Raw genomic sequence first — 25,380 nt, 5'->3', positions numbered from 1 at the left:
GTAGTTCTTACCAGATCTATCTTCAAGTAAACACAAGTCTTTCAAATCATTTTCAACGCTAGAGTCAAACTACATGATTCTTTTCTTATCAGACCTTTATGATATTACATTTTTGATTTCAGATTCACTTCAATCAGTGGTGTATCTGAATAAAATATTTCCTTTCTCAATTTAAAGAATATAAATAGCGTAGTTAAAAGTAATGTTGACCTCTGAACAGGCATGAGACAGCTCGACGCAAAAAACAACCTGCTGCACTGACTGGAGCCCTGTATTATTTTCCAACACTGGTATCACAAATACTAATGACAAATGTAATAAATGCATGGCACACATATTTTGTTCCCTCGTGAATTGAAAAAGATTTACAAAAATATTATATTGGAATGGAAGATCATTGCATTTAATGTAATGGGGGGGAAAAACATGGAATAATGCAGAAGTATGTACAAGATTATTTACCTGCACGGCAGTACAATAACCATTAAAGGAACTCAGATGGCATGATTATGGATACGTAAGTCTGGGAGTTTTGCACTGAGCAAAGCCACTACACACCCATAGTGTTTTGTGCTGGTTGTGTTGTCAATATATTCTTTATGCTATCCAGGTCCATGATACCTGTTCTTAGTCATGTTGACATTTCTTAGGAGTAGGGTGGACTTCACATCCTCTAGGGTTTTAAAATATATATATTTTAAAGTGAATTTCATGCATCTGGTGCACTTTGAGAGCAAAACTACGATGCTAAATCTAACAGAACCTTGTGGTCTTGGTATGGGGAGGGGGCACAACTCTCAACACCAATATGAACAATATATCATCAATCAATCAATCAAAGTATCAAAAATACCATAACCAATAACAATTAAGTGAAATATTGTCATTTTGAAAACGTTATTCTTCAAAAAGGAGCATGAAACGTGAATGCCCTTTTTGTCCCTAAATTTCTAGATTTTCATTTGGGTGGGCTTTAAAACAACTTAGGTGGAAGCCCACCTAAAATAGGCCTAGCTACGCCACTGGGTCAATCACTGGTATTGGTGAATAATTAATCATTTGAATCTGTGTTTCAATTTATGAAAGAAATTCAAATTACTACACAATATACCTGTGGTGGGGAATTACTTTATTATTTAATAGTTTTTTGATTTCGAAGTGCCTTAGGTCTGTACTATAAGCTGTTTATATAAGATCTGCCACTGGGGATGCAAATAAAGAACTTGTAGTTTTCATTACCAACTGTGTGAGTCAGTAATGCACCATTGGGGGTATATCCTGCCTGCTGCCAAAACACACAAAGAAGAGGAGTGGTTTAATCCTCTATTTGTTGCCCTGGATTTGTCCTTGCAGGCAGCACTTCCTGCGCTGTACAAACCACACATTCATCTGTTTTCCCAAAATAAACATCCGTTAGCTCAGTCAAAGCTCTACATTTAACCTTAACTTTAATTTAATTGCTGGACATTTTGGGTGGGACTGTACACAGTTTAGACAAAAAGGCTTGCCTGTGAGGGTAACCTGAGGGCAAAATCACCACTCGTTTTTCTCTTCGCTTTGGACTCATGTTGTTGGTCTTGTTAGACAGAAAGAGAACAAAACGTGGACGGTGTGTTTTAGCTAAATTATCTGTCCAATGTTTAATGTATTCGTGGTGACAGTTCAACAGTCATTTGGCGCTAATTAATAAAAATAAAGGTGGTAAACATATATAGCTTTAAAATGACGGAACAGTCCTCGTTGCTACTACGTAAACAACTAGCAGGTAAGTTGGCTAACTGTTGCTACTAAAGCTATTTCACTCTATATCAAGTTATCCCATTATATCAATCGCTCTGTTTATTGACCTTTGTCTTAGTCGGTTAGGTCTCTCGTAATGATACAGTTGGCACGATAAAGTTGAAATGCACGTGTACAGATTGCGTACCAGACAGCTGTTAGAGAGGATATGACTAAGGCTAGCTCTTGCTCAATAATCACTGGAGGCATCTAGTAAGCACAACACAGGCCAATACATGCGCAGGGATATTTAGCTACCATTCTTCTGCCCTCAGCTATGTGTGGTGCTACACAGCCTAGACAGCGAGTTAAACAAACTGATCCAAGGAGTCTGAAGAGGCTTTCAGAGCGTTTACTTGACACAGTATTCTTGTGAAACTGCAAAAAATACAAAAATACAAAATAAAGATCTGTTTTCAATCTACTTGCATTGTTAACCTACTCTAGCATTACGCTATCTAATTTATGCTACAACAAAGGACCAGTTCAATGCTAAGCTCCACCGAATTGCTAGCTAGCACAACATGTTGTTTCATAAATGCACAATTACTCTTTACACATTACAAACATGAATATATATGCTAAAATTAACCCAAGCACATATAGTTGACCTAGTTACAAAATGACTACTTACAGATTGTCCTGTATCGAGTGCATTGCGAGCAACAGAAACAGCACGTCTTTCTCCCTCGTTTACCGTTTGCACACTAACCACACTGAACGTAACTTTCTGACTAAATTAAAACCGATACCTAACTTGGCCACTAGATGGCAGTATTTGACCACATAATAGGCGATTTTAGCAACAAACCTAGAGACAGAATACTCCCCGCTTGACATCTTAAGGATGTCACCCAAACAAACTTATGTAGAATATTTGAAAAGTATATAAAAGTAGTTCAAAGTCTCTTAAGCAGTGTCCTTAGAAACCAGAAGGACGACTTCACTTATAGGCCGTAGGAAGAGTCTCTGTTCGCCCTTCCGCATGACTTTGACCTCTATTTTCCTGACTCTGCCATCCTCACTGAAAAAGGTTTTGTTGACGAGTCCGATGGGCCAGTCATTCCTCTTCTCCTGACCATCCTTCAGCAGGACCACGTCTCCTTCTTGTAGGTTCGGTCTCGGTGTCCGCCATATCCGTCGGTCTTGGAGCCCGCTGATGTATTCTTTTCGCCATCGTGCCCAGAAGACCTCAGCCATGTACTGCACGCGCCGCCACTGCCCTCTGAAGAGGTCACGGCTTTCAAACTGGCCTGGTGGTGCTGGCGACGTGCCATACTTTTGTGTGAGCAGCATGGCAGGGGTGAGAATCACAGGGTGCTCTGGATCTGTGGAAACTGTTGTAAGGGGCCTTGCGTTCACTATTGCTGTTACTTCAGCCATGAATGTTACTAACACCTCATGAGTTAGCTTTGCATGCCCATGTTGCAGTAGCATCGCATCCAGGATTCGGCGAGCAACTCCAATCATGCGTTCCCAGGATCCGGCCATGTGTGACGCATGAGGAGGATTAAACAGCCACTGGCAACCGTTGCCTTCAAGGTAAGTTTCGATGTTTTTGTTGTGGCATCCGTTCTTGTCAATCTGCAGCTCTTTGCAGGCGCTCACAAAGTTGGTCCCACAATCAGATCTGAGCAGCTTCGCAGCACCTCTGATTGCTAAGAACCGGCGCAGAGCATTTATGAATGATGATGTGTCCATTGATTCTATGATTTCAATATGTATGGCACGTATACTCATACATGCGAAGATGACCGCCCATCTTTTGGCCTCTGCGTAACCTCCTCTTGTCTTCCTTGCTGTGACAGTCCATGGCCCGAACACATCCAGACCCACATATGTGAATGGAGGGTCTGAACGTAGTCTGTCCTTAGGCAGGTCAGCCATGAGCTGCTCTTCTTGCTTGCCTCTTAGCCTGCGGCATGTGACGCAATTGAAGATTGTGCTGCTCACCGCTCTCTTTCCTCCCACAATCCAAAATCCAGCGGCTCTAACCGCCCCTTCAGTGAAATGTCTGCCCTGGTGGCACACTTTTTCATGGAAGTGCCTGACTATTAGCTCCGTCACATGATGTCTTCCTGGAATAAGAAGAGGATGTGTTTCATCCAAAGTCAGCTGTGCTCTTGTTAGCCGACCTCCCACTCTAAGAAGTCCACTAGTGTCCACAAATGGACTGAGTTTGCTAAGCGGGCTTGCTTTCTTCACAGGCTCATGCCGCTCCAAACATTTTAACTCATCAGAGAATATCTCTCTCTGAACGGCGCGAATGACTGTGACTTTGGCCCGATGAAACTGTTCTTCACCAAACTTCAAGCTACATTCATGCCAGCCGTGACAGACATTCTCTTGCCTGTCTTTGAAGCACTTGGCAATGTGTTGCAGTCTAGCAATGGCTTTTAGCAGAATGTTCCAACTAGAAAATCTTTCAAATCTAGCACTTCCTAGTTTACCTTCTGACAGAGTGGTAGTACAGGTCACGACCTCTGGCCGCAGTTCTGGATCCACGTCGGGTTCGACAAGGCTGAAGGGCTCCCCCTGTCTTTGACTTTGCCTCGGGCTTGTGAGGAAAGCAGGTCCACTCAGCCATGTAGAGAGTGAGAGCTGTTCAGCAGGTAGTGCTCTCGTGGCATGATCAGCTGGATTCAGATGAGTTGGCACAAAATGCCACTGATGCACCTGTGTGGATCGCCTGATACGTTCTACTCGGTTATGGACATAGACATAAAACCGTCTCTTCTCATTAGAGATGTAGCCCAGCACCACTTTTGAGTCTGTAAAGAAGTTCACTTCATCCAAATCAATGTCTAGCTCTTCTTGAACTAATTCTGCTACTTCCACAGCCAGCACTGCAGCGCAGAGCTCCAGTCTCGGGATGGTGATGTCTGGTTTTGGAGCGAGTTTCGCTCTACCGAAGAGGAAGCCCGCTTCACTGTCACCATCAGCGTTGGTAAGCTTCAAATAAGCAACAGCACCCACTGCTTTTATGGATGCATCACAGAAAATGATTACCTCTTTCCTCTGTGCTGCGGACGAAGGGATTGAGGTGTACATCCTTGGGATGCTAAGCTGCTGTAAGTGCTTTAAAGAATCTTTCCATCTTTCCCACATACCTTGCTTCTCTTCTGGCAGCTGTTCGTCCCAGTCACAGACATCAGAAGAGATGTCTCTCAGAATGACACGACCTTCAATGCTGACAGGCACCGCAAAGCCGAGGGGGTCGAACAGGCTGTTGATGACTGATAGCACTCCACGCTTTGTAAATGGCTTCTCATTGGTGGTCACCTGAAACATGAACAGGTCTGTGGACAAGTCCCATCCTAATCCTAGGGTACGCTGCATAGATGGTGTGCTTTGTCCAAGACCCAGGCCCTGTAGTCCGGTGGCCAGATCTTCATCTGGAAAGGCGCTTGTGATAGTCGAACTGTTGGATGAGATCTTGTGCAGGCGTATATTTGATTGTGCCAGCATTTTCTGGGTTCTGCGCAGCACATCAATAGCCTCAGTCTCTGAAGAGAAGGATTTCAATCCATCATCCACATAAAAATGGCGTTCGATGAACATCCTTGCATCACTCCCATAGTCTTCCTCGCCTTCGATGGCAGCCCTTTTTAGCCCATAGATGGCGACTGATGGTGATGGACAATTTCCAAATACATGGACCCTCATTCGAAACTCTGCAATGTCTCCATCCAGGTCGTGGTTCTGAAACCACAAGAACCGAAGGTAATCCCGGTGTTCCTCGTTGACAATGAAATTGTGGAACATTTGCTCAACATCTGCCATCACTGCATAAGGTTCGCGTCTGAATCGGATGAGCACACCGACCAAGGTGTTGTTGAGATCTGGGCCCTTGAGCAGCACATCATTAAGGGATACGTTATTGCATTGAGCGCTGGAGTCGAAGACTATCCTGATTTTTCCAGGCTTTTGTGGATGGTAAATGCCAAAGCTCGGGAGATACCAGCATTCTTGATCAGCACTAATGGGAGGAGCGCGTTCTGCATGGTTCTTCTTAAACATCTTCTCCATAAACTCCACATAATGATCTTTCATCTCTGTGTTCTTTTTCAGCGTCCGACGGAGGGACATTAGACGATGGACGGCTTGACCTCTGTTGTTGGGCAGGCGCTGTCGAGTGGAACGAAAGGGGAGTGGAGCCATCCAGCTATTGGCCTTGTCTTTGTGGAATTCTCTGTTCATGATATCCAGAAATGTCTGGTCTTCTACAGAAAGTGCCAGCTTGTCATCATCGGCTGTTTGCTTGAATATGAGTTTGCCTACATCCTCCTTAGTCTGCGTCTTTTCACCTAGGGGGCAGGTGTCTGTGTACCTCTCCCTGACGTGAATTCTGCTCTCACAGGGGGTGAGGAAACTGGGTCGCCCATTTTCAAGTATGCTGGTCTTGAAAGAACTCACAGTGGGTTTGTGAGCTCCTCTGAGGCAAACGTCCCCTATGATCACCCACCCTAGATCAAGACATTGAGCGTAAGGTGCATCATGTGGGCCGTTCACCTGACTGCGTACCTTGTGTGCCCTGATGATATCCCTGCCTAGGAGGAGAAGGATCTCTGCAGAGGGATCCAGTGGAGGTATCAGAGACGCGATGGGCTTCAGATGAGGGTGATGAGCTGCAGCCTCAGGCGTAGGTATTTCTCTCCTATTATCCGGAATCTGGTTACATTCAGTGAGTGTCGGTAATGGCATAGGTGCTTTCCCATCCATCCCCTCAATGATGAAGCCGTTGACTCTTCTTCCGCTGGTGTTCGTTATGCCAGAGCATGTCTTCATTGTATATGGTAGAGCTTCACTTTGTACGTCAAACATATCAAAAAAGGAAGACCTTGCCAGTGATACATTGCTCTGGTCATCTAACATTGCATACATTTTCTTCTTCTTTTCAGGGAACTTGGTTGGATAAACATAGACCAGGCAAATCTTCGAGCATGACTTTCCCTGTAGCCCCTTTCCACATACCTCTGTGCAACTGGAGGAGGTTTCAATGTAGTGTGGGTTGTCTGGCTCCCCGCCTTGACCCTCTGTAGGTGTCTTTGGATCTTTGACTGACCAGGGCAGTGGGCCAGCATGCAGTGCTGACACGTGACTGTTGCTGTTGCACTCTGAACAGTGAATCACTGCTTTGCAGTCTTTTGCCCTGTGCCTTGTAGATATGCAACATTTGTAGCAGATGGAATGCTCTTTGAGTAAACCTTTTCTCTCGTCCAATGTCTTCATTCTAAAGCCCCGACATTTAGCAAGAGAATGTGGCTTCTTGTGAATGGGACATTGTTTATCTGGATCAAGAGGTGGTGTATAAGCATTTGCATCAGGCGTGTCGATTTCTGTTTTGTTTGCTGTGATGGGTGTTCTAATCTTTGTCTGCTTCTCTTGTGCTTTTTCTGCTTTGGGATGTGGCGTGTTGTAGCCTTGAAGCATAAAGCTGGGGTCTGTTTTCATTTCAGCATGACTGTTCAGAAACTCGACAAAATAAGAAAAGGGTGGATATAAAGCATTATGTTCTTTCTTATATCTTGATCCTTGCTTGATCCAAGCCTCTTGGAGATTATTCGGTAGCTTTTCAACTATGGGGTTTATTCCTCTCGACGTATCAAGAAAACTGAGGCCTGGTAGATAGCCTTCGTTCTTCGCTGCTTGTAGCTCAAGAAGGAGGTCAGCGAGTTCTTGCAGCAGGTGGTTGTCTTTGTAGAAGATCCGGGGGAAACTTTCCAGACGCTTAAACAGGGACGCCTCAATGGCTTCTGATGAACCGTAATTCTTGTCCAGCCGCTGCCACAGACGCCAGAGGCCTGTCTCTGGATTGTTCACATGAACTGCTCTAATCCTCAGGGCATGTTGAAGCGACTCCCCGTCCAGCCATTTTGTGAGTAGATTGAGCTCCTCGCTGGCTTTGAGGTTTAGTCCTTCGATGCCATTGCAAAACATAGACTTCCAGGACAAATAAGTCTCTGGCTTGTTGTCAAAGACCTTGAACCCAGTGGTTAGAAGATCACGGCGTGCAAGGTAAGTGGCGAGATCTGAGAATTCTGTTGTTCTGGACATTGATCTGCTTTGTGAATGTGTGTTGTCTGTTCTGGTACCTATGTTAAAGACAGGTGGGGCTCGATGAGGATGCCATCCAGCTGGGGTCCCTGTAGCCCACCCAGGTGTGTACTGAGTGACTGGTGGTGGCACACTGTACCTAGGCTGAGATTCTCGCTGAGGCCTTTCTTCCATCTCAGGTTCAGGCTCATCTTTAAAGTGAGTTTTGATGTATTCTGCAACGCGTTTGACTGGATCATGCGTTGTTACTGGGATAGCTGGAGTGGTCAACTCACGGTCATCTGGGCCTTCAGCTGCCGCCTCAAGGACTCTTGCTGCAGCGAGGGCTGCTTCAGCCTCACCCTCCTGCTTTAGAGCATTCAGCCTTGCTTCAATCCGTGCCTTCTCGACCTCCATATCGATTTGGCGTTTGGCAAACTCGGCTTTGGCGCGGGCAGCTTCAGCTACAGCCCGTGCTCGGACTGCAGCCATGCTAGCACTTGACTTGCTTGACCGGTGTGAAGCTGACGTTTTTGCTGATCCACACTTTGATCTAACTTCCATTTGGGAGACGGGAGGGGTGTTATGTGCATCTGACATCTTGACTGGTTAGAGATGTAGCTCTTGGTGAATAACTTGATGTGTTGACTAATCTTTTCACTCTTCTGCCCTCAGCTATGTGTGGTGCTACACAGCCTAGACAGCGAGTTAAACAAACTGATCCAAGGAGTCTGAAGAGGCTTTCAGAGCGTTTACTTGACACAGTATTCTTGTGAAACTGCAAAAAATACAAAAATACAAAATAAAGATCTGTTTTCAATCTACTTGCATTGTTAACCTACTCTAGCATTACGCTATCTAATTTATGCTACAACAAAGGACCAGTTCAATGCTAAGCTCCACCGAATTGCTAGCTAGCACAACATGTTGTTTCATAAATGCACAATTACTCTTTACACATTACAAACATGAATATATATGCTAAAATTAACCCAAGCACATATAGTTGACCTAGTTACAAAATGACTACTTACAGATTGTCCTGTATCGAGTGCATTGCGAGCAACAGAAACAGCACGTCTTTCTCCCTCGTTTACCGTTTGCACACTAACCACACTGAACGTAACTTTCTGACTAAATTAAAACCGATACCTAACTTGGCCACTAGATGGCAGTATTTGACCACATAATAGGCGATTTTAGCAACAAACCTAGAGACAGAATAACCATTGACACACATCTTTTCATTAGTATATCTTCAGTTAGTGGTCAACAAACTAGTAACTGATTGCTATGTGTCTATATCGATATAGTTCGTTTGACTTAAACCCATTAATGTATACAATTATATTTACTAAAGTACGTGTTGGGATATTTGTAGTTTATTTAAGTATTACCCTTTTTATGCTACTTTATACTTCTGCTCCACTGCATTTTGGAAGCCAATATTGTACATTTTACTCTACTAAATGTATTTAACAAAATGAGTTACTATATATATTCACTTTATAAGCTAATATAACATTTAAATACATAAACTATGATATAAAATGATAGGTTATTAGTCCAGTGGCAGTATACAAAGTAATTATAGTTCCACCCTTACCAGCAGTGATGAACACGTGAATGCATCAATAATCAAAAAGCAGGTATTTAATAAATATGATCCTAAAATGGGACATTATGCACAATAAGTATTTTTACTTCTGATACTATAAGTATATGTTGATGCTAATACTTTTGTATGCAGGACTATTTCTATACTGTAGGATTTATACTTTTACTGCAGTATAAAGTTTGAGTACTCATTCCACCTCTGCTCCAACCTGATTTCAAGCCATTTTAAAAGTACATCACACTAAGTGTATCTTTATTTTCAGAGCTCAACAAGAACCCAGTGGAAGGATTTTCTGCCGGTCTTGTAGATGATGACGACATATATCAATGGGAAGTGGTCGTCATTGGACCTCAGGACACATTATTGTGAGAAAAATGAAGTTACTTTCGCTTGTGGCTGAGCTGTTTATTTATTCATAGTCACCAGTAAACATATTAACACCTCCTTTTTGCCATTTGTAGTGAAGGAGGTTTCTTCAAAGCCACCTTAACCTTCCCGCGGGACTATCCTCTGAGGCCTCCCAAGTTGAAGTTTGTCACAGAAATCTGGCATCCAAATGGTAAGAACTAAAATAACAGGCCATCATCTCTTTTTAATTTGTATCAAAGAAATCATTTGAAATCAATATGTATTTGTTTCCGCAGTGAGTGTTAAAGGAAATGGCTGTTTCCTAAATGTATACTTAATACTGCTGTTTAAATGAAACTGGTTAAAAGTTCTGTTTATTTGTATCTTCAATCCTGTATATGTAGATCTTTTTTTTTACCGGGCAATCTTCTGTATTGGCCTTTTTAAATACATAACTAACATTTACCAAGTGTTGAGCTGGTGTCTGTTTCAGTATAAACGTGCCATTAATCTGTGTGTTATTGTTTTCTGCTAGTGGCAAAAAATGGCGACGTCTGTATCTCCATCCTTCATGAACCTGGCGAGGACAAGTATGGCTACGAGAAGCCTGAGGAGCGCTGGCTGCCAATCCATACAGTAGAGACCATCATGATCAGTGTTATCTCCATGTTGGCAGACCCTAATGGAGACTCTGCTGCCAACGTAGATGCAGCTGTAAGTGTCCATTTTATCTTGTAACAACACTCTAAAGATGCAGCTAGTTTGCAGCCTTTTTAATTACCAGTAGTATATATGTATATATTTCTCCATGGAAATGACCATTAACAACAACTGTTTATAGTCTATTTTTTTCCAAAATAACAGACAAAATGTCCACTAAGTTTGATTAGGATATTTTATTCATACACTGAGTTTAAACAAGAAAGGGCAAAAATGAGACATCCAAAATGATTAGCCCCCTGGCCATTAATAGTCAATAGTGTACCCTTTCTGAGCCACAACTGACAACAACCTCTTAGAGTCCTTCTTTACTAGGTTGGCACAGGTCTCCTGAGGGATTTTGGCTCATTCTTCCATTGCAAATTGTTCCAGCTGGTCCAAATTGCTTCGTTTCTGAGCATGGACAGTCACTTTGAGCACCCGCCACAGATTCTCAATGGGATTGAAGTCTGGGCTCTGTGCTGGGCTCCAGGACCTTGGATTTGGTATCCTTCAGGAACTGTTGGACCAATTTCGATGTATGCTTTGGGTCATTGTCTTGTTGGAAGGCCCAGCGATGACCTAAGGCTAGACTACGAGCCGATTTCTGCATATTATCCCTCAATATTTCAACATCATTTTCTTTTTTCATGATGCCATGCACCCGAACAAGGCTCCCTGTGCCTGAGGCTGCAAAACAGCCCCACAGCATGATGCTCCCACCACCATGTTTAACTGTGGGAACTGTTTTCTTAGGGTTGAAGGCCTTTCCCTTTCTTCGCCAAACATAAGCAACATCCATGTACCCAAACAGTTCCAGTTTAGTCTCATCAGACCAAAGCACAGACTTCCAAAACTCATCTTTACCTTTCAAATGTTCACGGGCAAACCTCAGTCTGGGTTTGATGTGCTGCTCTTTGAGTAAAGGGGTTCTTCTGGGAGAAGCCCACCATGATGGAGAGCCCTCACAACAGTGTTCCTTGAAACATCAACTCCAGAAGAGGCCAGGTCAGCAACAATCATCTTGGCAGATGTCCGGGGCTTATTGCTGACATCTCTGACTATTTTCCTCTCTAGAGTTATTGAAATCTTGCGCTTATGACCACGCCCAGGTTTGTTTCTTACAGAATTTGTACTTGGCAATGATGCAACATACAGCGGTTCTAGACTCTGTGAAACGCTTGGAAATGGCAGTGTAGCCTCCCCCCTTATCATGAGCCTCGACTATCTTCTTTCTGAGCTCAAGACTGATTTCCTTTGTCTGGCATGGTGAGTAAAAGCAGTCCCTCTCAATAATGTGTTCAAGTGCCCTGTACCTTGGTGTCCTTTTATGCTGATTGAATGCTCAGGTGTTGTTAGGAAGCCAATTGACTGCACAGGTGTGGTTTGAAAACTGGTGTGTTTTGAAATAAAAAATTAACATGGGGGGGTAATATTTTTGACCACCCCATTTTTCACTATATTTGATATAAAGCAAGCCTAAAAATCTACTTTATATTCCAAAATGTACCAAAAGCTACTAAATAGCACTAGTGAATGCTTGGTTCTATCAAGTTTTATTAATGCTGTAAACATTGGGGAGCATTTTAGGAAAATGTTCCATAATGCCTGGGGGGCTAATAATTTTGGCCTCAACTGTATGTTTACATGTGGAGAATGGTATCAAAATGCATCTGAAATGCTTATTTTAATTCACCAGAGTTTAGTCTTGCTTTTTTCCATTTGGGTTTATTCAGGTGTACAGTATTGGCAAACTTTTTGTGGCTAAGAAGTATTTAGAAACAATTCACAAGGGGGAGAAAGGATCGGACTAAGCAGGTTGTTGATAGACTTTGTGTCTACCTTTTTTATATTCTGCAGAAAGAATGGCGGGACGATCCAAAAGGAATTTTTAAGAAAAAGGTGGCACGCTGTGTGCGAAGGAGTCAAGACATGGCTTATGACTAAGGTTTTTCCACAGCCATCAACACAGTAGGTACTTTAAAAAACACAGCTAGTTTCTGTTTCAAGGTGTCGTTATTCTATTAAGTTTGTTTGTTTTGTTTCAGATTGGAACTGCACAAAGGATTTGACAACTGGTTACCTTTTAAGATGGCTAAATGATCCTGGGGCCTAACTTTGTCAACATCAACTAGTCACGGAAACAAAAAAACATACTCGCTGGAAAAAAAGTTAATATTCTCATATTTCTCTATTATTTTCTGTCCTGCAATTCGACGGTTGATATTTTTGAATTACGCTGAAGGGCAGTGGCATTCATGCTGCAAAATTTCTATTTTTCACCATCAGTTGAAATGGTTTCTGATCAAGCATCAAGATTTCTCTCACAGGAAGATGATATATACAGTCTCATTCTTCCTATTTTGTATATACTCATCAGATATCTAGGAGGAAACCCCTTTAAAATGCTCCAATTTGTTAAAATAGTTTACTTTATATTTACCTATTTATTTAGAGGGACTGTTTTAAGATGCGTATCGTCTGATATGGAGGTTTTTTGTTTGTTTTCACTCTGCCCCACTGAGCCATCCAGTCTACAGTGATTTCATCAATTATGCAACCTTGCAGTCATTAAAGAGATGGAAATGCTGACACTGGCTCTCATTTTCCTGGAAGAGTTCTGCAAAGAAAATGTTCCTTCTCTCCCTGGGGGGGGGCGAACATATCACCCGGTGCTGCCTTAACTTTGACCGCCAGCGAAGGAAACGATTCGTCAATAAGGACTGCATCTGAAAGCTTGTTTGGAATCCAGAAAATAACATTGTGGACAAACCAAAGAGAATACACCAATAAATATATTTTTAATGAACGTGATGCATTGTTTTACATTGGATGTAAACTGTGTCCTTGTTTGTTATAAAAACATGTTTTAAGTTCTTGAACACCGCACAAGTAAAGAGAAAGGTGAACCTGCCTATGAGAGGCAGTGTGATATTAAACAGAAGCACTTCAAAAAGGCCTTTTGACACATTACTGACATAAAAACCAAATATGTAAATGCTTTCCTTTCTGTGATAGGTCAATATGTCTGCTGTGGTGAAGGCCTATACCAAAATAATCTGCTGGTCAAGAACCTGTAGGAGCTTTATGGGAATAATAGCTATATCGGTATGCTCATAAATGGAATCATAGGCAATCAGTTGCACCAAGTTATTTTATTGAAATACATTTTAAAGAACCTCACATACAGAGCTACTCACTCTAAAATAATCTCAACTCTTGAAGATGTGCCTTGTTTTGAGTGTGAAGTGCAATAAGAACAGAAGAAAGCACTACATTATTTTCTAATCTCCATGATTGCTTTATTGAATTAAGCACCAGCTCAATATGGTCAACATCCAGACAAGTGAAGACTTCTCCCTAAACTTAAAGAGTATAAAATCATCTTAGCAATGCAGAATAACAACCCCCCCCTCCCCACCAAAAACAAATCCATCCATCCGTCTTGCAGGTGTAGAATCAAAAACCTGAGTCCTGAGTTGTTCACTGTCCAGGGGCGGAGAGACTTTTGTTCATGAACTGCCTTTTGACAAAGCACACCCACCACTGGAAAAAAACAAAAAGGCACATTCTTTCAAAAGAACAAGACACCCTGCGATCTAATGTTCGCAAACAAACGGGACACAAGATTGTTTGGATTTTAGATGTTGGCCTCACCTTGCTGGGTTTGTCTGTCTGAGGGTCAAACACGCGATCACATAGCCTCAAGCCGGTCTCCTGGCGGATCTGCTGGAGGTATGCTCTCATGGTCTCTGGAAAAGGTTGCAGAACCAGTGTTGTCAGCACAGCCACTAACACCATCCTCTACATTTTAACTAATGAACATTTAATATTTCACTTCTACATCAGAACTAGGAAGGAGAAAGTGAGTTCACTGTGTTCCTTTTTCCAACCATTTTCTTTTGCCTTCTTTGGCTGTTTGATAAATTGATCACACGTGGTTGTGATTGGTGGTTCGCTGCGCATGTAATGACAAGCAGTCCGCATGCGACTCATTAACTCTCCCTCCTTGTAGAAGAGCTATAGAAAGTAGGGATCGTGGGTATTTTGCCTAACTTGACGCACATGCTGAAACGATATATTGATTCACTTAAAAGTAAAGTCCCTGCCACTACAATTCTTGGATGATTTAATTTACAGGCAAAGTTTATAAGAACAAGGTTGAGGGTCACCACATAGGAATGAAACAGCTTTTCTAACTTCATGGAAGGTGATGTGGCTCTGGTCAGCATTTTGTGCTTGATAATATTTTGTGCTGGGAATTAAAAGATCATATGCAGAGGAAAGTTGAACAGCATTAGATGTAATTGATGTTGCTTAATCTTACCGTCCTCTTGCTTGTTTGCAGGCTTGACATACATAGCATTGAGAGGGAAGCCAGGTTCACCAGGAATGGGGAAGTTAGTGATGCCCAGAGTGTACATCTCCTTCTCTCCCTGGCTCCTGGAGCTGCACTGTGAAGAGCAACCACAAACCAATGCAAATGGTTAGATCACCAGTGTTAGTAACACTATTGAAATAGACATTCAAGCCACACTGATTCACCACACAGATTTTAATTGATGCTACGCATACCAAAATGTTGATTAAAATCAGTTGGATTGCAGACATCTTCCTGTGTAAACATAAACAACTTACCTTCTGTAGCCTCTTTAGGCATTCAGAAATGTACAGTGTCACATAGATCAGCGTCCTATCTGCCTCATTCTGAAAAACAAAATAACATTACCTGCTGAAATACTTTGAATCAGACTGAAAAAAAGTATTTGGCTAAAGCGTTCATGTTATTGTAAAGATCTCCATAAAAGTTGCAGCCAGGTCTGCACAGTAAATGGTTATGCAGTTGGAATCCCAAGCAAATATGCACTGCTGAGGGGAATGGGAAAGAGCATGCAAGCTGGGGCATGTGGAAGAACAAATTGCACAGCTGCTTCAGACAGAGAGAGAGAGATGGGCAAGAGGAAACACATTCAGGAACAAGCATATTAGAGATGTACACACTTGTCCTTTCTCCATCAAAAATAGACACTTCATTTCTTCCTCTTTTGCTTTTAAGATGATTTAAAATGTAGCAGAGTCCTTAACTTTTAAACAAGCAAATGATCCTCTACTTTAAACACTTTCTTACCTTGATTTCATAGTTCTTAAAGAAAACATTGGCTTTGAAGTAGTAGATAGCCTCATCAACGATGTCAGTCTCCATGCCTAAAGTGGAGGAAAAACAATAGTACACATTGGTGAGTCATTTCCTGTTCTGGTGACCAAATGTGGGGTTTTTTTTTGTCTAATAATGTCTCCATTTAAAATGTGTTGTATACAGACTGGATGGAAACCATGCGAAGTGACTAAACAGTTACATTTTAAAATCCATTTTCAGTAACCTTTAAAGTGGCATACTTATGCACACATGATAATAACATAATACATTCTAAAAACCAAGTAAATCATGGCCCCACTAGGAATACCATACAATTATTCTGTTGTGTTGACTATAACATCTTCAGCTGATTTATACAATATATCTTCTAAATATTTGAGGGTTAGCAAACTCCACAGACCAATGAGAAGCTAATGAAGAATGAAGAAGTTGAACTTAAGGATGCACTCTTCAGGCCATATATGGAAATAAGGGTAATGCATGTATCAGGAACTGAGAATGATGTCATAATAATGCAACAAAACGTTGGGAAAATAGACATTAAAAACGAGAAATGTTTGTTTATCTATCCAGGGGATCTGGTCTTAATACTATTTAAAACAACCGTAAAAACTTACCGTCTCCTCTGGCTGGTCCCTTGAACTGGGTTTTGATGGGTAGCAAAGCCATATTCCCCACCATCCTGGTGTCGGGGACCATCAGGCTCGAGTGATACGCCTCAAAATAAGAAATACATACTGTCAATAATATTTATTTACCAGGTATAATTGTGTCAGAGAGCATCATTGACATATCTGCTACACTGCCTTCCGCTCTTACGGCTATGCTATCACAACAAAAAACGATTTATTTCATAGATACATAAATAAAAACAATGTAAGTGAAGTTAAAACCGTCAAATGCAATAATTGTGACATGTAGAACATCAGTAACATTGCTAGGAAAGGTAAGCTTAGCTAGCCAACTATGCTAACGAGGCTCGTCATCATAGCTACCGTTTACTCGGAGGCCCTTGTCACTCAGTGGAGTTTATATGCATTTATATTGCCCTTAGCCAACAAAATAAGCTTGTGCTCGGTAATAATCGTGTAGTATTTACTCACCGGCATGCTGAGTGATAAATATCAGTCCAACTGCTCAGCAAAATAAAAACTACTAGCACTGCAGCACCCAGCTTCCGCCTGTCCCACCCTTCAGCTTTACAGGAAGTGGACACGTGTTATGTAGCGTACCATCCACACGGGGGCACTAGCACCCTAGATTTCTTTACACAGGAAGTCAAGTAGTATATTTTGTCTAATATTTTATTTAAAAAATATAGCATTTATAAATGTATTTATTAATAACTCTTTAAAATAAAACGCTGTCTTAAAAAAACGACAAAACAAAACATTTCTGAACATAATATGACGCAGGATATTGATGATCTTGTGAGCCTTTCTGCAAATGTCCTTTTTCCTTGCTTTGCTTCTGGTTACATGTCATTCTCCTCTGGATTTTATGTTGTGTGTCCTGGTTCGTCTTCAGCCTCAAATGTTGTGTTCAACTCTACTAGTCTCTTTTTCCAGGATTTCTGGATTCATACTAATCCTCAGCTGTCCCCTTTGCCTTGAAAAATCTCATCATAATTTAGGTTTTCCGATTCTTCGTCAACCTCCTGTAGATAAAAGGAAAAACAAATAGGAATCATATAGTATATTAAAATATTAAGTATTGTAATACTAATCATGTTGTTTAAATGATGTTTGATATCGTTTTTTTTTGCTTGTTTCGTCACCTTGGGCTCCTTGAACTCCAGGTCCTCTCCATACTGTATTGAGAAGTCAATGTTTTGCAGTACAATGTTCATACCTTCCTCATCTGTGCGGTCAAAAGGCAAGAATCTCACCATGCTATAGTCATCAATCTGCACAGACAGATAAAGAGAAAGCCACATAAAAAATAAAAAAAATAAAAATTATAATCAGATGTGTCAAATTAAAATGACAGTTCAGCGTTTTTGAACCAGAGTTATATGAGGTACTGTACTCTAGTCAGTGTGTTACCTACAGTAAATGTCTGTTGAAACACCTTTAGTTTTGAGAAACATACAGGAGTAAGGGCATACGACTTTGCTTACAACAAAGCCACCAGACACAAAAACAGTAATTTTACCTAAAAATGGTGGCTGAAGCTCTACTACTTCATCAATTGGTTAGTTTGAGTTAATGTGTGACTTCAGTATTAAGGTTGAGTCTTGCTGACCACTATATACTGTAGGTCCTACATCAACTATGGTAAAGTACCTCACACAACTGTTTGTTATCCAAACTTTAAGGGCATCACTTACCAGACCACATATGGCTTTGGTCAAACTTTTGAACTTTTTGCTCCTGATGTTATCTCGGGTATCTTCCATCATTGAGTACATGTCTGGGTCCAGGTACCTAGTGAAAAATAAAAGGGATACATAACTAGTGATGCTTCCAGGTGGAAAACTTGAATTAATGAAGACACATAACACTTTTGTACTGCACTCGGTATGAGACTTACTTTTCAATCTCCTTCTTGGCCTTGGGATTAAGCAGGTCCATTTTTGTCATGATGTTTATTTGAGGGATCTCTAACGACACCATGGCACTCAAGGCAGCCATGACTCCTGAGATGAACTGCAGTTAGAGAAGAGGGAAGATGTGAGACTTCATGTTTGCTGTTATTACTACAGCAAGTGTACTTTATTGCAGAACTGGCAAGGTCATCTGTCACCTTAAAAGACTCCACCATGAACTGGGAGTCCACGAGGAAGACCCCGCACACCCGAAACTCCCACTGCTGAAGCTGCTCCACCAGCTGCTTCATTACAGGAAGGTGTGTGTACAGTTCAATCTGACCTGCAAAAAAGAAGAAGAAATTTTGCTCAAGCTGTAGAAACGTGGCTCCAAAACTAGGAGAATATATTGCTGCCTCTGCCAACGTGTTTACCTGGGCAGTCGAACAGTATGTAGTCATCCTCTACATGACCCAGGCTTTCCCCGAGCCAGTCAAAGTTGTTGGCAAAGTACTCCATGCAGAATACCAGGCCTCCGTTAGGGCCAAATCTGAGAGATGGGTCCTCCATCACGTCATCTACCTGGATGAGCTCTCGGATGTCTGCAGACACAGAAACAATGAGGGTCCCGTACACAATAAGACGAGCCATAAGTATACAAAATGTGACAGAAAGTAATAAACATACGCAAGTGATTCACAACATTTACATTCTCTATATACTAAAGTAAATTACATGAGCCTGTTTGAACCATACCCACCTTACGGTTTTGTAACGTTTTTGTATTGAGGAATTACTGTGAGCATTGATGTGAGCCCATTGTACTGTATCCTTGTTTAGTGTGTACATAATGTGAACCAAGTCAACTCTATATCTGCCATTAGCAAACAACATCTTAAAAGATAGCTGAAACAAAATGTAAACCATTGTGTGCATGTAATAACATAACTCTTTAATCTCTACTTACTTGTGTCTTCATTTTGTAAACCTTTTGTGTGTTGTATAAGGCTAAAATGTACTCTTTGTAAGTGAATGTAACGATTTTGCAAATGAATCATGCTGTATTCACCTGCCATGACAGGGTAATCAAAGTGCTCAGCTGCTGGGTCCAGATTGACCACCTGAGCTGAGCGGTTCAGGGACCCTAGATGCTGGATCATGGTGGAGCAGTAGGTACTCTGAAATGTAAAAGAAACTCTTACAATTGCCAGATGAAAGGCAGATATGACTTATGCATGTGTATGACTAGACAACACCATGCCTTAGCATAGCGCTTTAGCCGAATAGCATAACAAGGCATCTCAACACGTGTAACTTACCTTACCGCTTCCCGCCGGGCCAATCACGAGCTGTGCATAACGAGGCATTTTGCCTCAGTGTGTTGTGAAAACGTTAAATCCCTTTAATCGTTAGCTGTAGATAGCTATAGTTCTTTTGGATAATTATTGATGCCTCAATATTTCTTCTTCTTGTTTTAAGGGACATTCAAACCGGCTGTGAGCTGTGTATACTGGTCACTGCTGCCACCTACTGATTAGATTGTGAAATATAATTAATTGGACAAAAGATAGATGGATGGAAGGAGAATGTGGATAGATATGGTTTAAAATATTTTACTTGTGTGTGCAAATGAGCTCAATATTTTTTATTCAAAGCTGTAATATTAAAATGAATGCTCTCTTTAAGGAATTATTTTGAATTGCTTCTCCAATAGAAAAAACGAACCACCTGCTGACCCGGGGAGGGCGTTAGTAGCTAGAAACGTGGACAGTTGGTAATCCCAGAAGAAGAAGACGCAACTACCTGAAACAACATGCAACACTGATGACATTTTTCATCTATTGAAGGACATTGTCTCAAGGTTTAAAACAGTGAATGGACTGGGCAAGTCAAGCCTTAAGAAAAAGCTGGACTTCTTGTTGGTATGTCATGGTCAAGCCCCCTGTTGCATTGCAACGTATTGTATGTTTGTAATGTAGTTGTTATGCTACGTGTACTATACTGAATTGTGCTCCTGTGCCACTCGTTGACTCATGAGTTACCAGGTAAAAGGAGTAGCTATGTTTATGATTTAGCAACGAGCTATAATGGCCAGGTTAAGCTCGGATTTAGAAGGCTGGGCCATTGGTCTATTATCCGTATGTAAGAACGGTAAATTTAAGTTAGCTACTTTCCTACAGCGGATGTGCTACCAATAGCGAATAGACAACCCACTGCCATCAACGTCAGCAGTGTTCATAAATATACTTACAACGTATTATTAGCGAGTCAAGGCTACTCTGCAAGCTAACGCTAAACTTAGCTAGCTTTGTGGAATTGTAAGCGTATGACAGACACTGCTAGCTGATAATGTAAGCAAGATCAACAGCAACGACTTGGTAGATATTGTGTGATCTTGGATTTTAGTTTTTGACAAAAAACATTTCACTAACGGCAATATAAGTAATGTATGATAGCTAGTTTGTAGGGTGAGATCACTTAAAGCAGGTTGCAAGACCCACTACTTTGGTAGCTAGTTCACTTGTGTTTAAAAGTACGTTTTTACTTCTAATTGTGTTGCAAATACTAATAATGCAACTGGTTTTCATACCGTAGATCTGCTGAAAGAGTTTAAACATGTTAGAAATGACAAGCTCTCCTACTTAGCTGTCATAGAATAAAATGACAGTAAAGTTATTCTACATTTTGTTCCTTAATGCAGGTATAGCTAAGTTAGTATGCTATTTTATTCTTATATATTAAATATAGATAAGGACCAAAAACACTGTCTAAGGAAATGTTAACCCCCTTTTTTTTGCCTCCTTGGTTTAGTGTTGTAGGCTATGAGTGTGGGTGATGGAGGACAATGAATGTGGGGACTTGGACTCCCTGATCCAAGATGAGGACACCTTCATTGAGGGTGTTAGCAACCAGGTCTTATTTGTTGTGGTGCTCAGTATCACCTTCCTTGCAGGCATCCTCACTCTGCTCTGCAGGTATATTCATATCCAAATTGATGATGATGTTTATGTAAAGTAGGATTCCAAATCTGTTTTTTTAAATGTGTGTTTTGCATTAACCTTGCAAATACATTCTCTGAAAGAAATGTCCTTGTTTGTTTGCCTTGCTTTGTTTGCTTTCACCTTTATTATCTTAAGCTATTACAATGTCAAACGTCTAACCTTTGGCCTTTTTGCAGAGAAGAGGAGCAGAACATTCATCCTGAGAATCAAGAGCATGTGCGAGCAGTGAGACAACAGCTCCAAACAGAGCAGGTATGTCACAAAATACAGCTCTAGCCTTTTTATGCCCAAATACAGTTGACAAAGAAAGTATAGAAACAAGGAAAATACTTGAAATCAACTTTATTGTTCACCATTAGTCGTTCTTGTTTCCATTTTAAAAAAATCAGTTTTTCCAAAGTATTTTGATCTTAAAATTGTCTGCTTTACCATTTGTCACGTTTTATACTTTAAGATGTTTTTTTTTTAACTTAAATGTGTTTGCTTTTTCTGTCAGGATGAAAATTCACAGTCGGAGGCCAGGCAACAGTATTACACAGACATGTCTTGTCCTGTGTGTTTACAGCAGGCTGTACTGCCTGTAGAAACCAATTGCGGACACCTTTTCTGTGGTAAGACTTTAGTACAGATCCAATAAACCAATAAAAGCATAATCGAGAAGTATACGTCTTAAAATGGTTGTGACCTATTTTATTAGTATGTATGCAGTGGGATCATGTTGTAAAGTGTTGTCTTTTCCCTTTTACAGGCTCCTGCATTATAGCCTACTGGAGGTATGGCACATGGCTGGGTGCTATTCACTGTCCCATCTGCAGACAAATGGTGAGACTTATAATAAATGCTGGATGTATATCTTTTAACCTCAGTTTTTTTATATGACAATTGTTTTAACTGCCGACATACAGGTAGCTGTAAGCATTGCTTGCTCCAATTATCAAACATGCTTATTGCTCATCTGTTTGGATTTATGTTTGTTGCTAAATCCAAAATATTTTACATTTTCCGTACAATGATTTTCTGATTTCTGATTTCACAATAACGGGAACACTGAGTTACTCTTTGTTATTACTCAAATAGTACAATATATTTCCTTTTTTGGCATCAATATTTTAATGCGTTTGACTTTATTTTCCCTCTTTCCTAGGTTACGCTGCTTTTTCCACTGTTCCATGAGAACGCCGCTCCTCAGAGGGTCCAGGATGGTGAGGCAGAACCTCAGCTGATATTAAGAGATATTAACGATTACAACCGCAGGTTCTCAGGCCAGCCAAGATCTGTGAGTATACAGCCAGATACACATTTAGGCTGCAGTAGTTACAGTTTAGGAAACATGCATGTATATATATGTATATATTGTAAGTCGTTTTGGACAAAAGCGTCAGCTAAATGCAAAGTAATGTAATGCGTGATAGGCAACAGTTCTGGAGTTAAAGAGGTTTAAGATGCTAGTGCTGTATTGAATTGCATTAATATTTCAATTACAGTTAGTAGACTTTTAAATATAAAAAAACCAACATTTTCTTATGAACTCCCTGCACATCTTTTAATCTGAGTTTGCAGGTAAAAGATACACATATGCATTAAATACTGATATGTGTAGTGCAATATAGTCCAGGGAGCATCTATAGAACTTCTTTCAATATTTTCTCTCTTCTTGTCTTATCAGTACATGGACAGGCTGCGCGATGTGCCCACCCTGCTTCGCCATGCCTTCAGGGAGATGTTCTCTATGGGTGGCCTCTTCTGGATGTTTCGGATTCGAATTATTCTCTGCCTAGTGGGAGCACTCACCTACCTGGCATCGCCGCTCGACATCATCCCCGAGGCGCTTTTTGGTTTGCTGGGATTCATGGACGACTTCTTTGTGATCCTACTTCTCTTTGTGTACATCTCGATCATGTACAGAGAGGTGGTTACACAGAGACTGTATGGATAGGTGCTCAAGAGACGCCTTGGCTTGGTGCAGGAAGAGTGAACGCAGCATCTGACTACACATGTATTGACTGAACAAAAAAAAAGCTTGGTCTCTCAGAAAGGTTTTCTTTGAAGCCTGGGCTGGTTTTTCCTCACTGGAGAGGAGTTAACAAACAGAACTCTGGATATTGACTCTGTACATAGAATTCTACAGTAAATGGTTCATAGAGCTAATGACATCAAAGTGAAAAAACATCAACTTAAGGGACTGAATGAAGACATTGCCAAAAGTTGTTTCAGATTATTGTACATTGTACTAATGGAAACAACTGTGTAACATAATGTGATCTTTGATTTACTGTATTAATGGCAGTGTCTTGATTATATCGCATTTAAAGTTTGCTGTCAGGGTCCAGATTTCCGTCTGTGAGCAGAATTTGTGTTTTTAAAACATTGTACAGTGGCTCTTACAGGCTCCTCTGTCAATTAAACTGCTAATGCACTTGATTAAGTAATCTGTGACTGCTATGCATTTTCATAATGACTTGAATAACACAGATGTCCATGCATGTGTGAAAATCACTGGATCATGTTACTTCCAATTGTTTACATTTATTGATGAAAGTGGAACCTGAATCTGAGCCAACTGACCATGCATAAAAACATTTTTCAAGACATAAAAAGTAATCCCATAAGAAGAATGCAAACCAAAATAATCAAAGACAAATTAAAGGGCATTGAATGTAAACTCTTGAATGCATATGAATGTTGACTTCCCTTGACACTCGGAGATAATATTAAGTTTTGTTGTTTGTCTTCTGTAGAGAATTTACAGTCCTTATCCGGCTCAGAGGCAGTGAACAAATCTTCTCCAATAATTCAATGAATGTTTTTAACCTGTTGGTAAATTGAAAAGTCAATTTTTTAAAATGAAATTGACGTGTGTACACAATTTGATTCAATACAAATTATTTTGAGTATAAATTCATCTGGGACAATATGGGTGGGATGAATTTATTCTGATCCACACTAAAGATGCTGTTATGGCCAAAGATTAGTTGCCATGCAAGCAGAACATTAAGAGTACATTATATCTTGCATTTGTAGAAATGTCTTTTAATATTCTGCTTCTTTTCTTGAGTTAGTGTGCTGCCTCTTAGGGCTCAAGTCTCTGCTTCATACTGGAAACTGAACTTCCAGACCATTTGCTCTCTTAGGGCTTTCTGAGCTAGCACTGGCCTGCATGTTCATGAATAGTAGAAGAAGATTAGGTTGAGGGTGGCTCATATCACGGATCAACAGTTGACTGTATGATCCATTCAGTTGGTTTGACAGGTTCAGATAAGAACAAACAAAGCAAAGAGTTCCCTCTTGGAATGTCATGTTGGAAGGTGTGGCACATGCCAAGCTTTGTCATTCCTTCTCACTGTCCTTACTGATTACTGTCTCCTCTAGTTTGTCTCTGGGGTGTTTGAGCAACCGCCACCCTTTTAACTATGATTGTGAAACTGATGCCAATGAATCAGCATGTGTTCTGAATGCTTCTGCTGTTCTCAACCTGAGAACCAGTTAGGTAAGTCTCATACACATATCACATCACTTCAAAAGTTGGTGCTTTGGTGAAATCTGTATCACAATTTCCAAAATCATATTTCTACAATTTGTTCCATATGACCCTAGTGACCTCTCTCAAGTACACAAGAAAATAGATTTTGCCTCTGTGTTATATGGTATCATTTAAGCTTACACCTACACAAATATGTTCTATGTCTGTACACTAATCAAGGATTAGTCAAGGATCAAGGATGTTTTTCCCTTGAACAATTTTCCAATTATATTTAACAGATGAATCCTAACATGTATAAATGTTGTTTGTGCCCACATAGCCCATGCTAATGCCTTTTTTCTCTGCTAGGGCTGAGGGTCGCCTTAGCCACTGAGGGTCTTGGTCCCCTTATGTTGTCCACATGGCAATTTCTTTGTGTTTATCTGATAAATCACAAGTGTGTATGGTTTGAAATGCTATATAGTGAAGCACCATCAATTTAAGTGGTTAGTAAAGTGGGCCCAAGGCATTTTAACCCAAAATTGAGGCTTTGATTATGAAGACTTTTGCTCTCTGCAAATGTATTTTGGTTTTTTTTGCCCTTGAAAGTGGATTTCATATGTCATATCATAATTTTTGATAACTACTTCACACCTTTTTGTATGTGTCATTTCAGTACATTTGAGATGATGGAGTATATTTCTGTGGAGTGTTCCTTTATTAGCACTCCAGACTCCGCCCACCCAGCCCTCC

At 40.8% G+C, this 25,380-nt stretch overlaps 4 protein-coding genes across 5 annotated transcripts; 2 read left to right on the top strand and 2 right to left on the bottom strand.

The window, feature by feature from the left end:
• The first annotated feature begins 1,412 nt into the window (after positions 1-1,412).
• On the top strand, positions 1,413-13,289 carry ube2g1b (ubiquitin-conjugating enzyme E2G 1b (UBC7 homolog, yeast)). 2 transcript variants are annotated; one of them, XM_063890021.1, is made up of 6 exons: positions 1,413-1,765; positions 9,696-9,798; positions 9,895-9,992; positions 10,317-10,495; positions 12,341-12,455; positions 12,529-13,289. In XM_063890021.1, exons 1-5 carry the CDS (start codon positions 1,723-1,725, stop codon positions 12,425-12,427), a joined length of 510 nt encoding a protein of 169 aa, XP_063746091.1. In that variant the 5' UTR covers positions 1,413-1,722; the 3' UTR covers positions 12,428-12,455; positions 12,529-13,289. The 2 variants fall into 2 exon arrangements, with proteins under 2 accessions (XP_063746091.1, XP_063746090.1); XM_063890020.1 differs by having other exon boundaries at positions 1,427-1,765; positions 12,341-12,451.
• Positions 13,290-13,620: 331 nt separating this feature from the next.
• arpc3 (actin related protein 2/3 complex, subunit 3) lies at positions 13,621-16,890 on the bottom strand. Its single transcript, XM_063890018.1, has 7 exons — positions 16,742-16,890; positions 16,256-16,355; positions 15,609-15,685; positions 15,119-15,187; positions 14,808-14,934; positions 14,138-14,232; positions 13,621-14,026 (listed from the first exon to the last, which is right to left on the bottom strand). The coding sequence occupies exons 1-7, from the start codon at positions 16,745-16,747 to the stop codon at positions 13,964-13,966; spliced, it is 537 nt and encodes a 178-aa protein (XP_063746088.1). The 5' UTR covers positions 16,748-16,890; the 3' UTR covers positions 13,621-13,963.
• A 36-nt stretch (positions 16,891-16,926) lies between these two features.
• gpn3 (GPN-loop GTPase 3) lies at positions 16,927-19,704 on the bottom strand. Its single transcript, XM_063890016.1, has 8 exons — positions 19,485-19,704; positions 19,235-19,343; positions 18,600-18,767; positions 18,384-18,508; positions 18,171-18,286; positions 17,968-18,064; positions 17,416-17,544; positions 16,927-17,295 (listed from the first exon to the last, which is right to left on the bottom strand). Exons 1-8 carry the CDS (start codon positions 19,530-19,532, stop codon positions 17,230-17,232), a joined length of 858 nt encoding a protein of 285 aa, XP_063746086.1. The 5' UTR covers positions 19,533-19,704; the 3' UTR covers positions 16,927-17,229.
• rnf170 (ring finger protein 170) lies at positions 19,333-23,829 on the top strand. Its single transcript, XM_063890017.1, has 8 exons — positions 19,333-19,350; positions 19,880-20,087; positions 20,977-21,140; positions 21,344-21,419; positions 21,664-21,778; positions 21,916-21,989; positions 22,312-22,443; positions 22,834-23,829. Exons 3-8 carry the CDS (start codon positions 21,001-21,003, stop codon positions 23,101-23,103), a joined length of 807 nt encoding a protein of 268 aa, XP_063746087.1. The 5' UTR covers positions 19,333-19,350; positions 19,880-20,087; positions 20,977-21,000; the 3' UTR covers positions 23,104-23,829.
• Positions 23,830-25,380: the final 1,551 nt, after the last annotated feature.

Source organism: Eleginops maclovinus, chromosome 8 (assembly GCF_036324505.1).
Source record: "Eleginops maclovinus isolate JMC-PN-2008 ecotype Puerto Natales chromosome 8, JC_Emac_rtc_rv5, whole genome shotgun sequence".
NCBI classification, from domain to species: domain Eukaryota; kingdom Metazoa; phylum Chordata; class Actinopteri; order Perciformes; family Eleginopidae; genus Eleginops; species Eleginops maclovinus.
The sequence above is the reverse complement of the archived record's forward strand: the minus strand, read 5'-3'. Positions and strand labels throughout refer to the sequence as shown.

What these genes read in the sequence shown, in the direction of transcription:
- ube2g1b (XM_063890021.1), top strand. Translation starts at nt 1,723, where the DNA reads ATGACGGAACAGTCCTCGTTGCTACTACGTAAACAACTAGCAG. An exon ending in AGAAATCTGGCATCCAAATG is followed by an intron (nt 9,993 to 10,316) that starts GTAAGAACTAAA and finishes GTTTTCTGCTAG; the next exon opens with TGGCAAAAAATGGCGACGTC. An exon ending in CTGCCAACGTAGATGCAGCT is followed by an intron (nt 10,496 to 12,340) that starts GTAAGTGTCCAT and finishes TATATTCTGCAG; the next exon opens with AAAGAATGGCGGGACGATCC.
- arpc3 (XM_063890018.1), bottom strand. An exon ending in GGGACCAGCCAGAGGAGACG is followed by an intron (nt 15,686 to 16,255) that starts GTAAGTTTTTAC and finishes CCTCCACTTTAG; the next exon opens with GCATGGAGACTGACATCGTT. An exon ending in TGCAAACAAGCAAGAGGACG is followed by an intron (nt 14,233 to 14,807) that starts GTAAGATTAAGC and finishes AACCTTTTCCAG; the next exon opens with AGACCATGAGAGCATACCTC.
- gpn3 (XM_063890016.1), bottom strand. Translation starts at nt 19,532, where the DNA reads ATGCCTCGTTATGCACAGCTCGTGATTGGCCCGGCGGGAAGCGGTAAG. An exon ending in TGATTACCCTGTCATGGCAG is followed by an intron (nt 18,768 to 19,234) that starts GTGAATACAGCA and finishes CTGTGTCTGCAG; the next exon opens with ACATCCGAGAGCTCATCCAG. An exon ending in TCATGGTGGAGTCTTTTAAG is followed by an intron (nt 18,287 to 18,383) that starts GTGACAGATGAC and finishes CTCTAACTGCAG; the next exon opens with TTCATCTCAGGAGTCATGGC.
- rnf170 (XM_063890017.1), top strand. Translation starts at nt 21,001, where the DNA reads ATGGAGGACAATGAATGTGGGGACTTGGACTCCCTGATCCAAGATGAG. An exon ending in AACAGCTCCAAACAGAGCAG is followed by an intron (nt 21,420 to 21,663) that starts GTATGTCACAAA and finishes TTTTTCTGTCAG; the next exon opens with GATGAAAATTCACAGTCGGA. An exon ending in TTGCGGACACCTTTTCTGTG is followed by an intron (nt 21,779 to 21,915) that starts GTAAGACTTTAG and finishes TCCCTTTTACAG; the next exon opens with GCTCCTGCATTATAGCCTAC.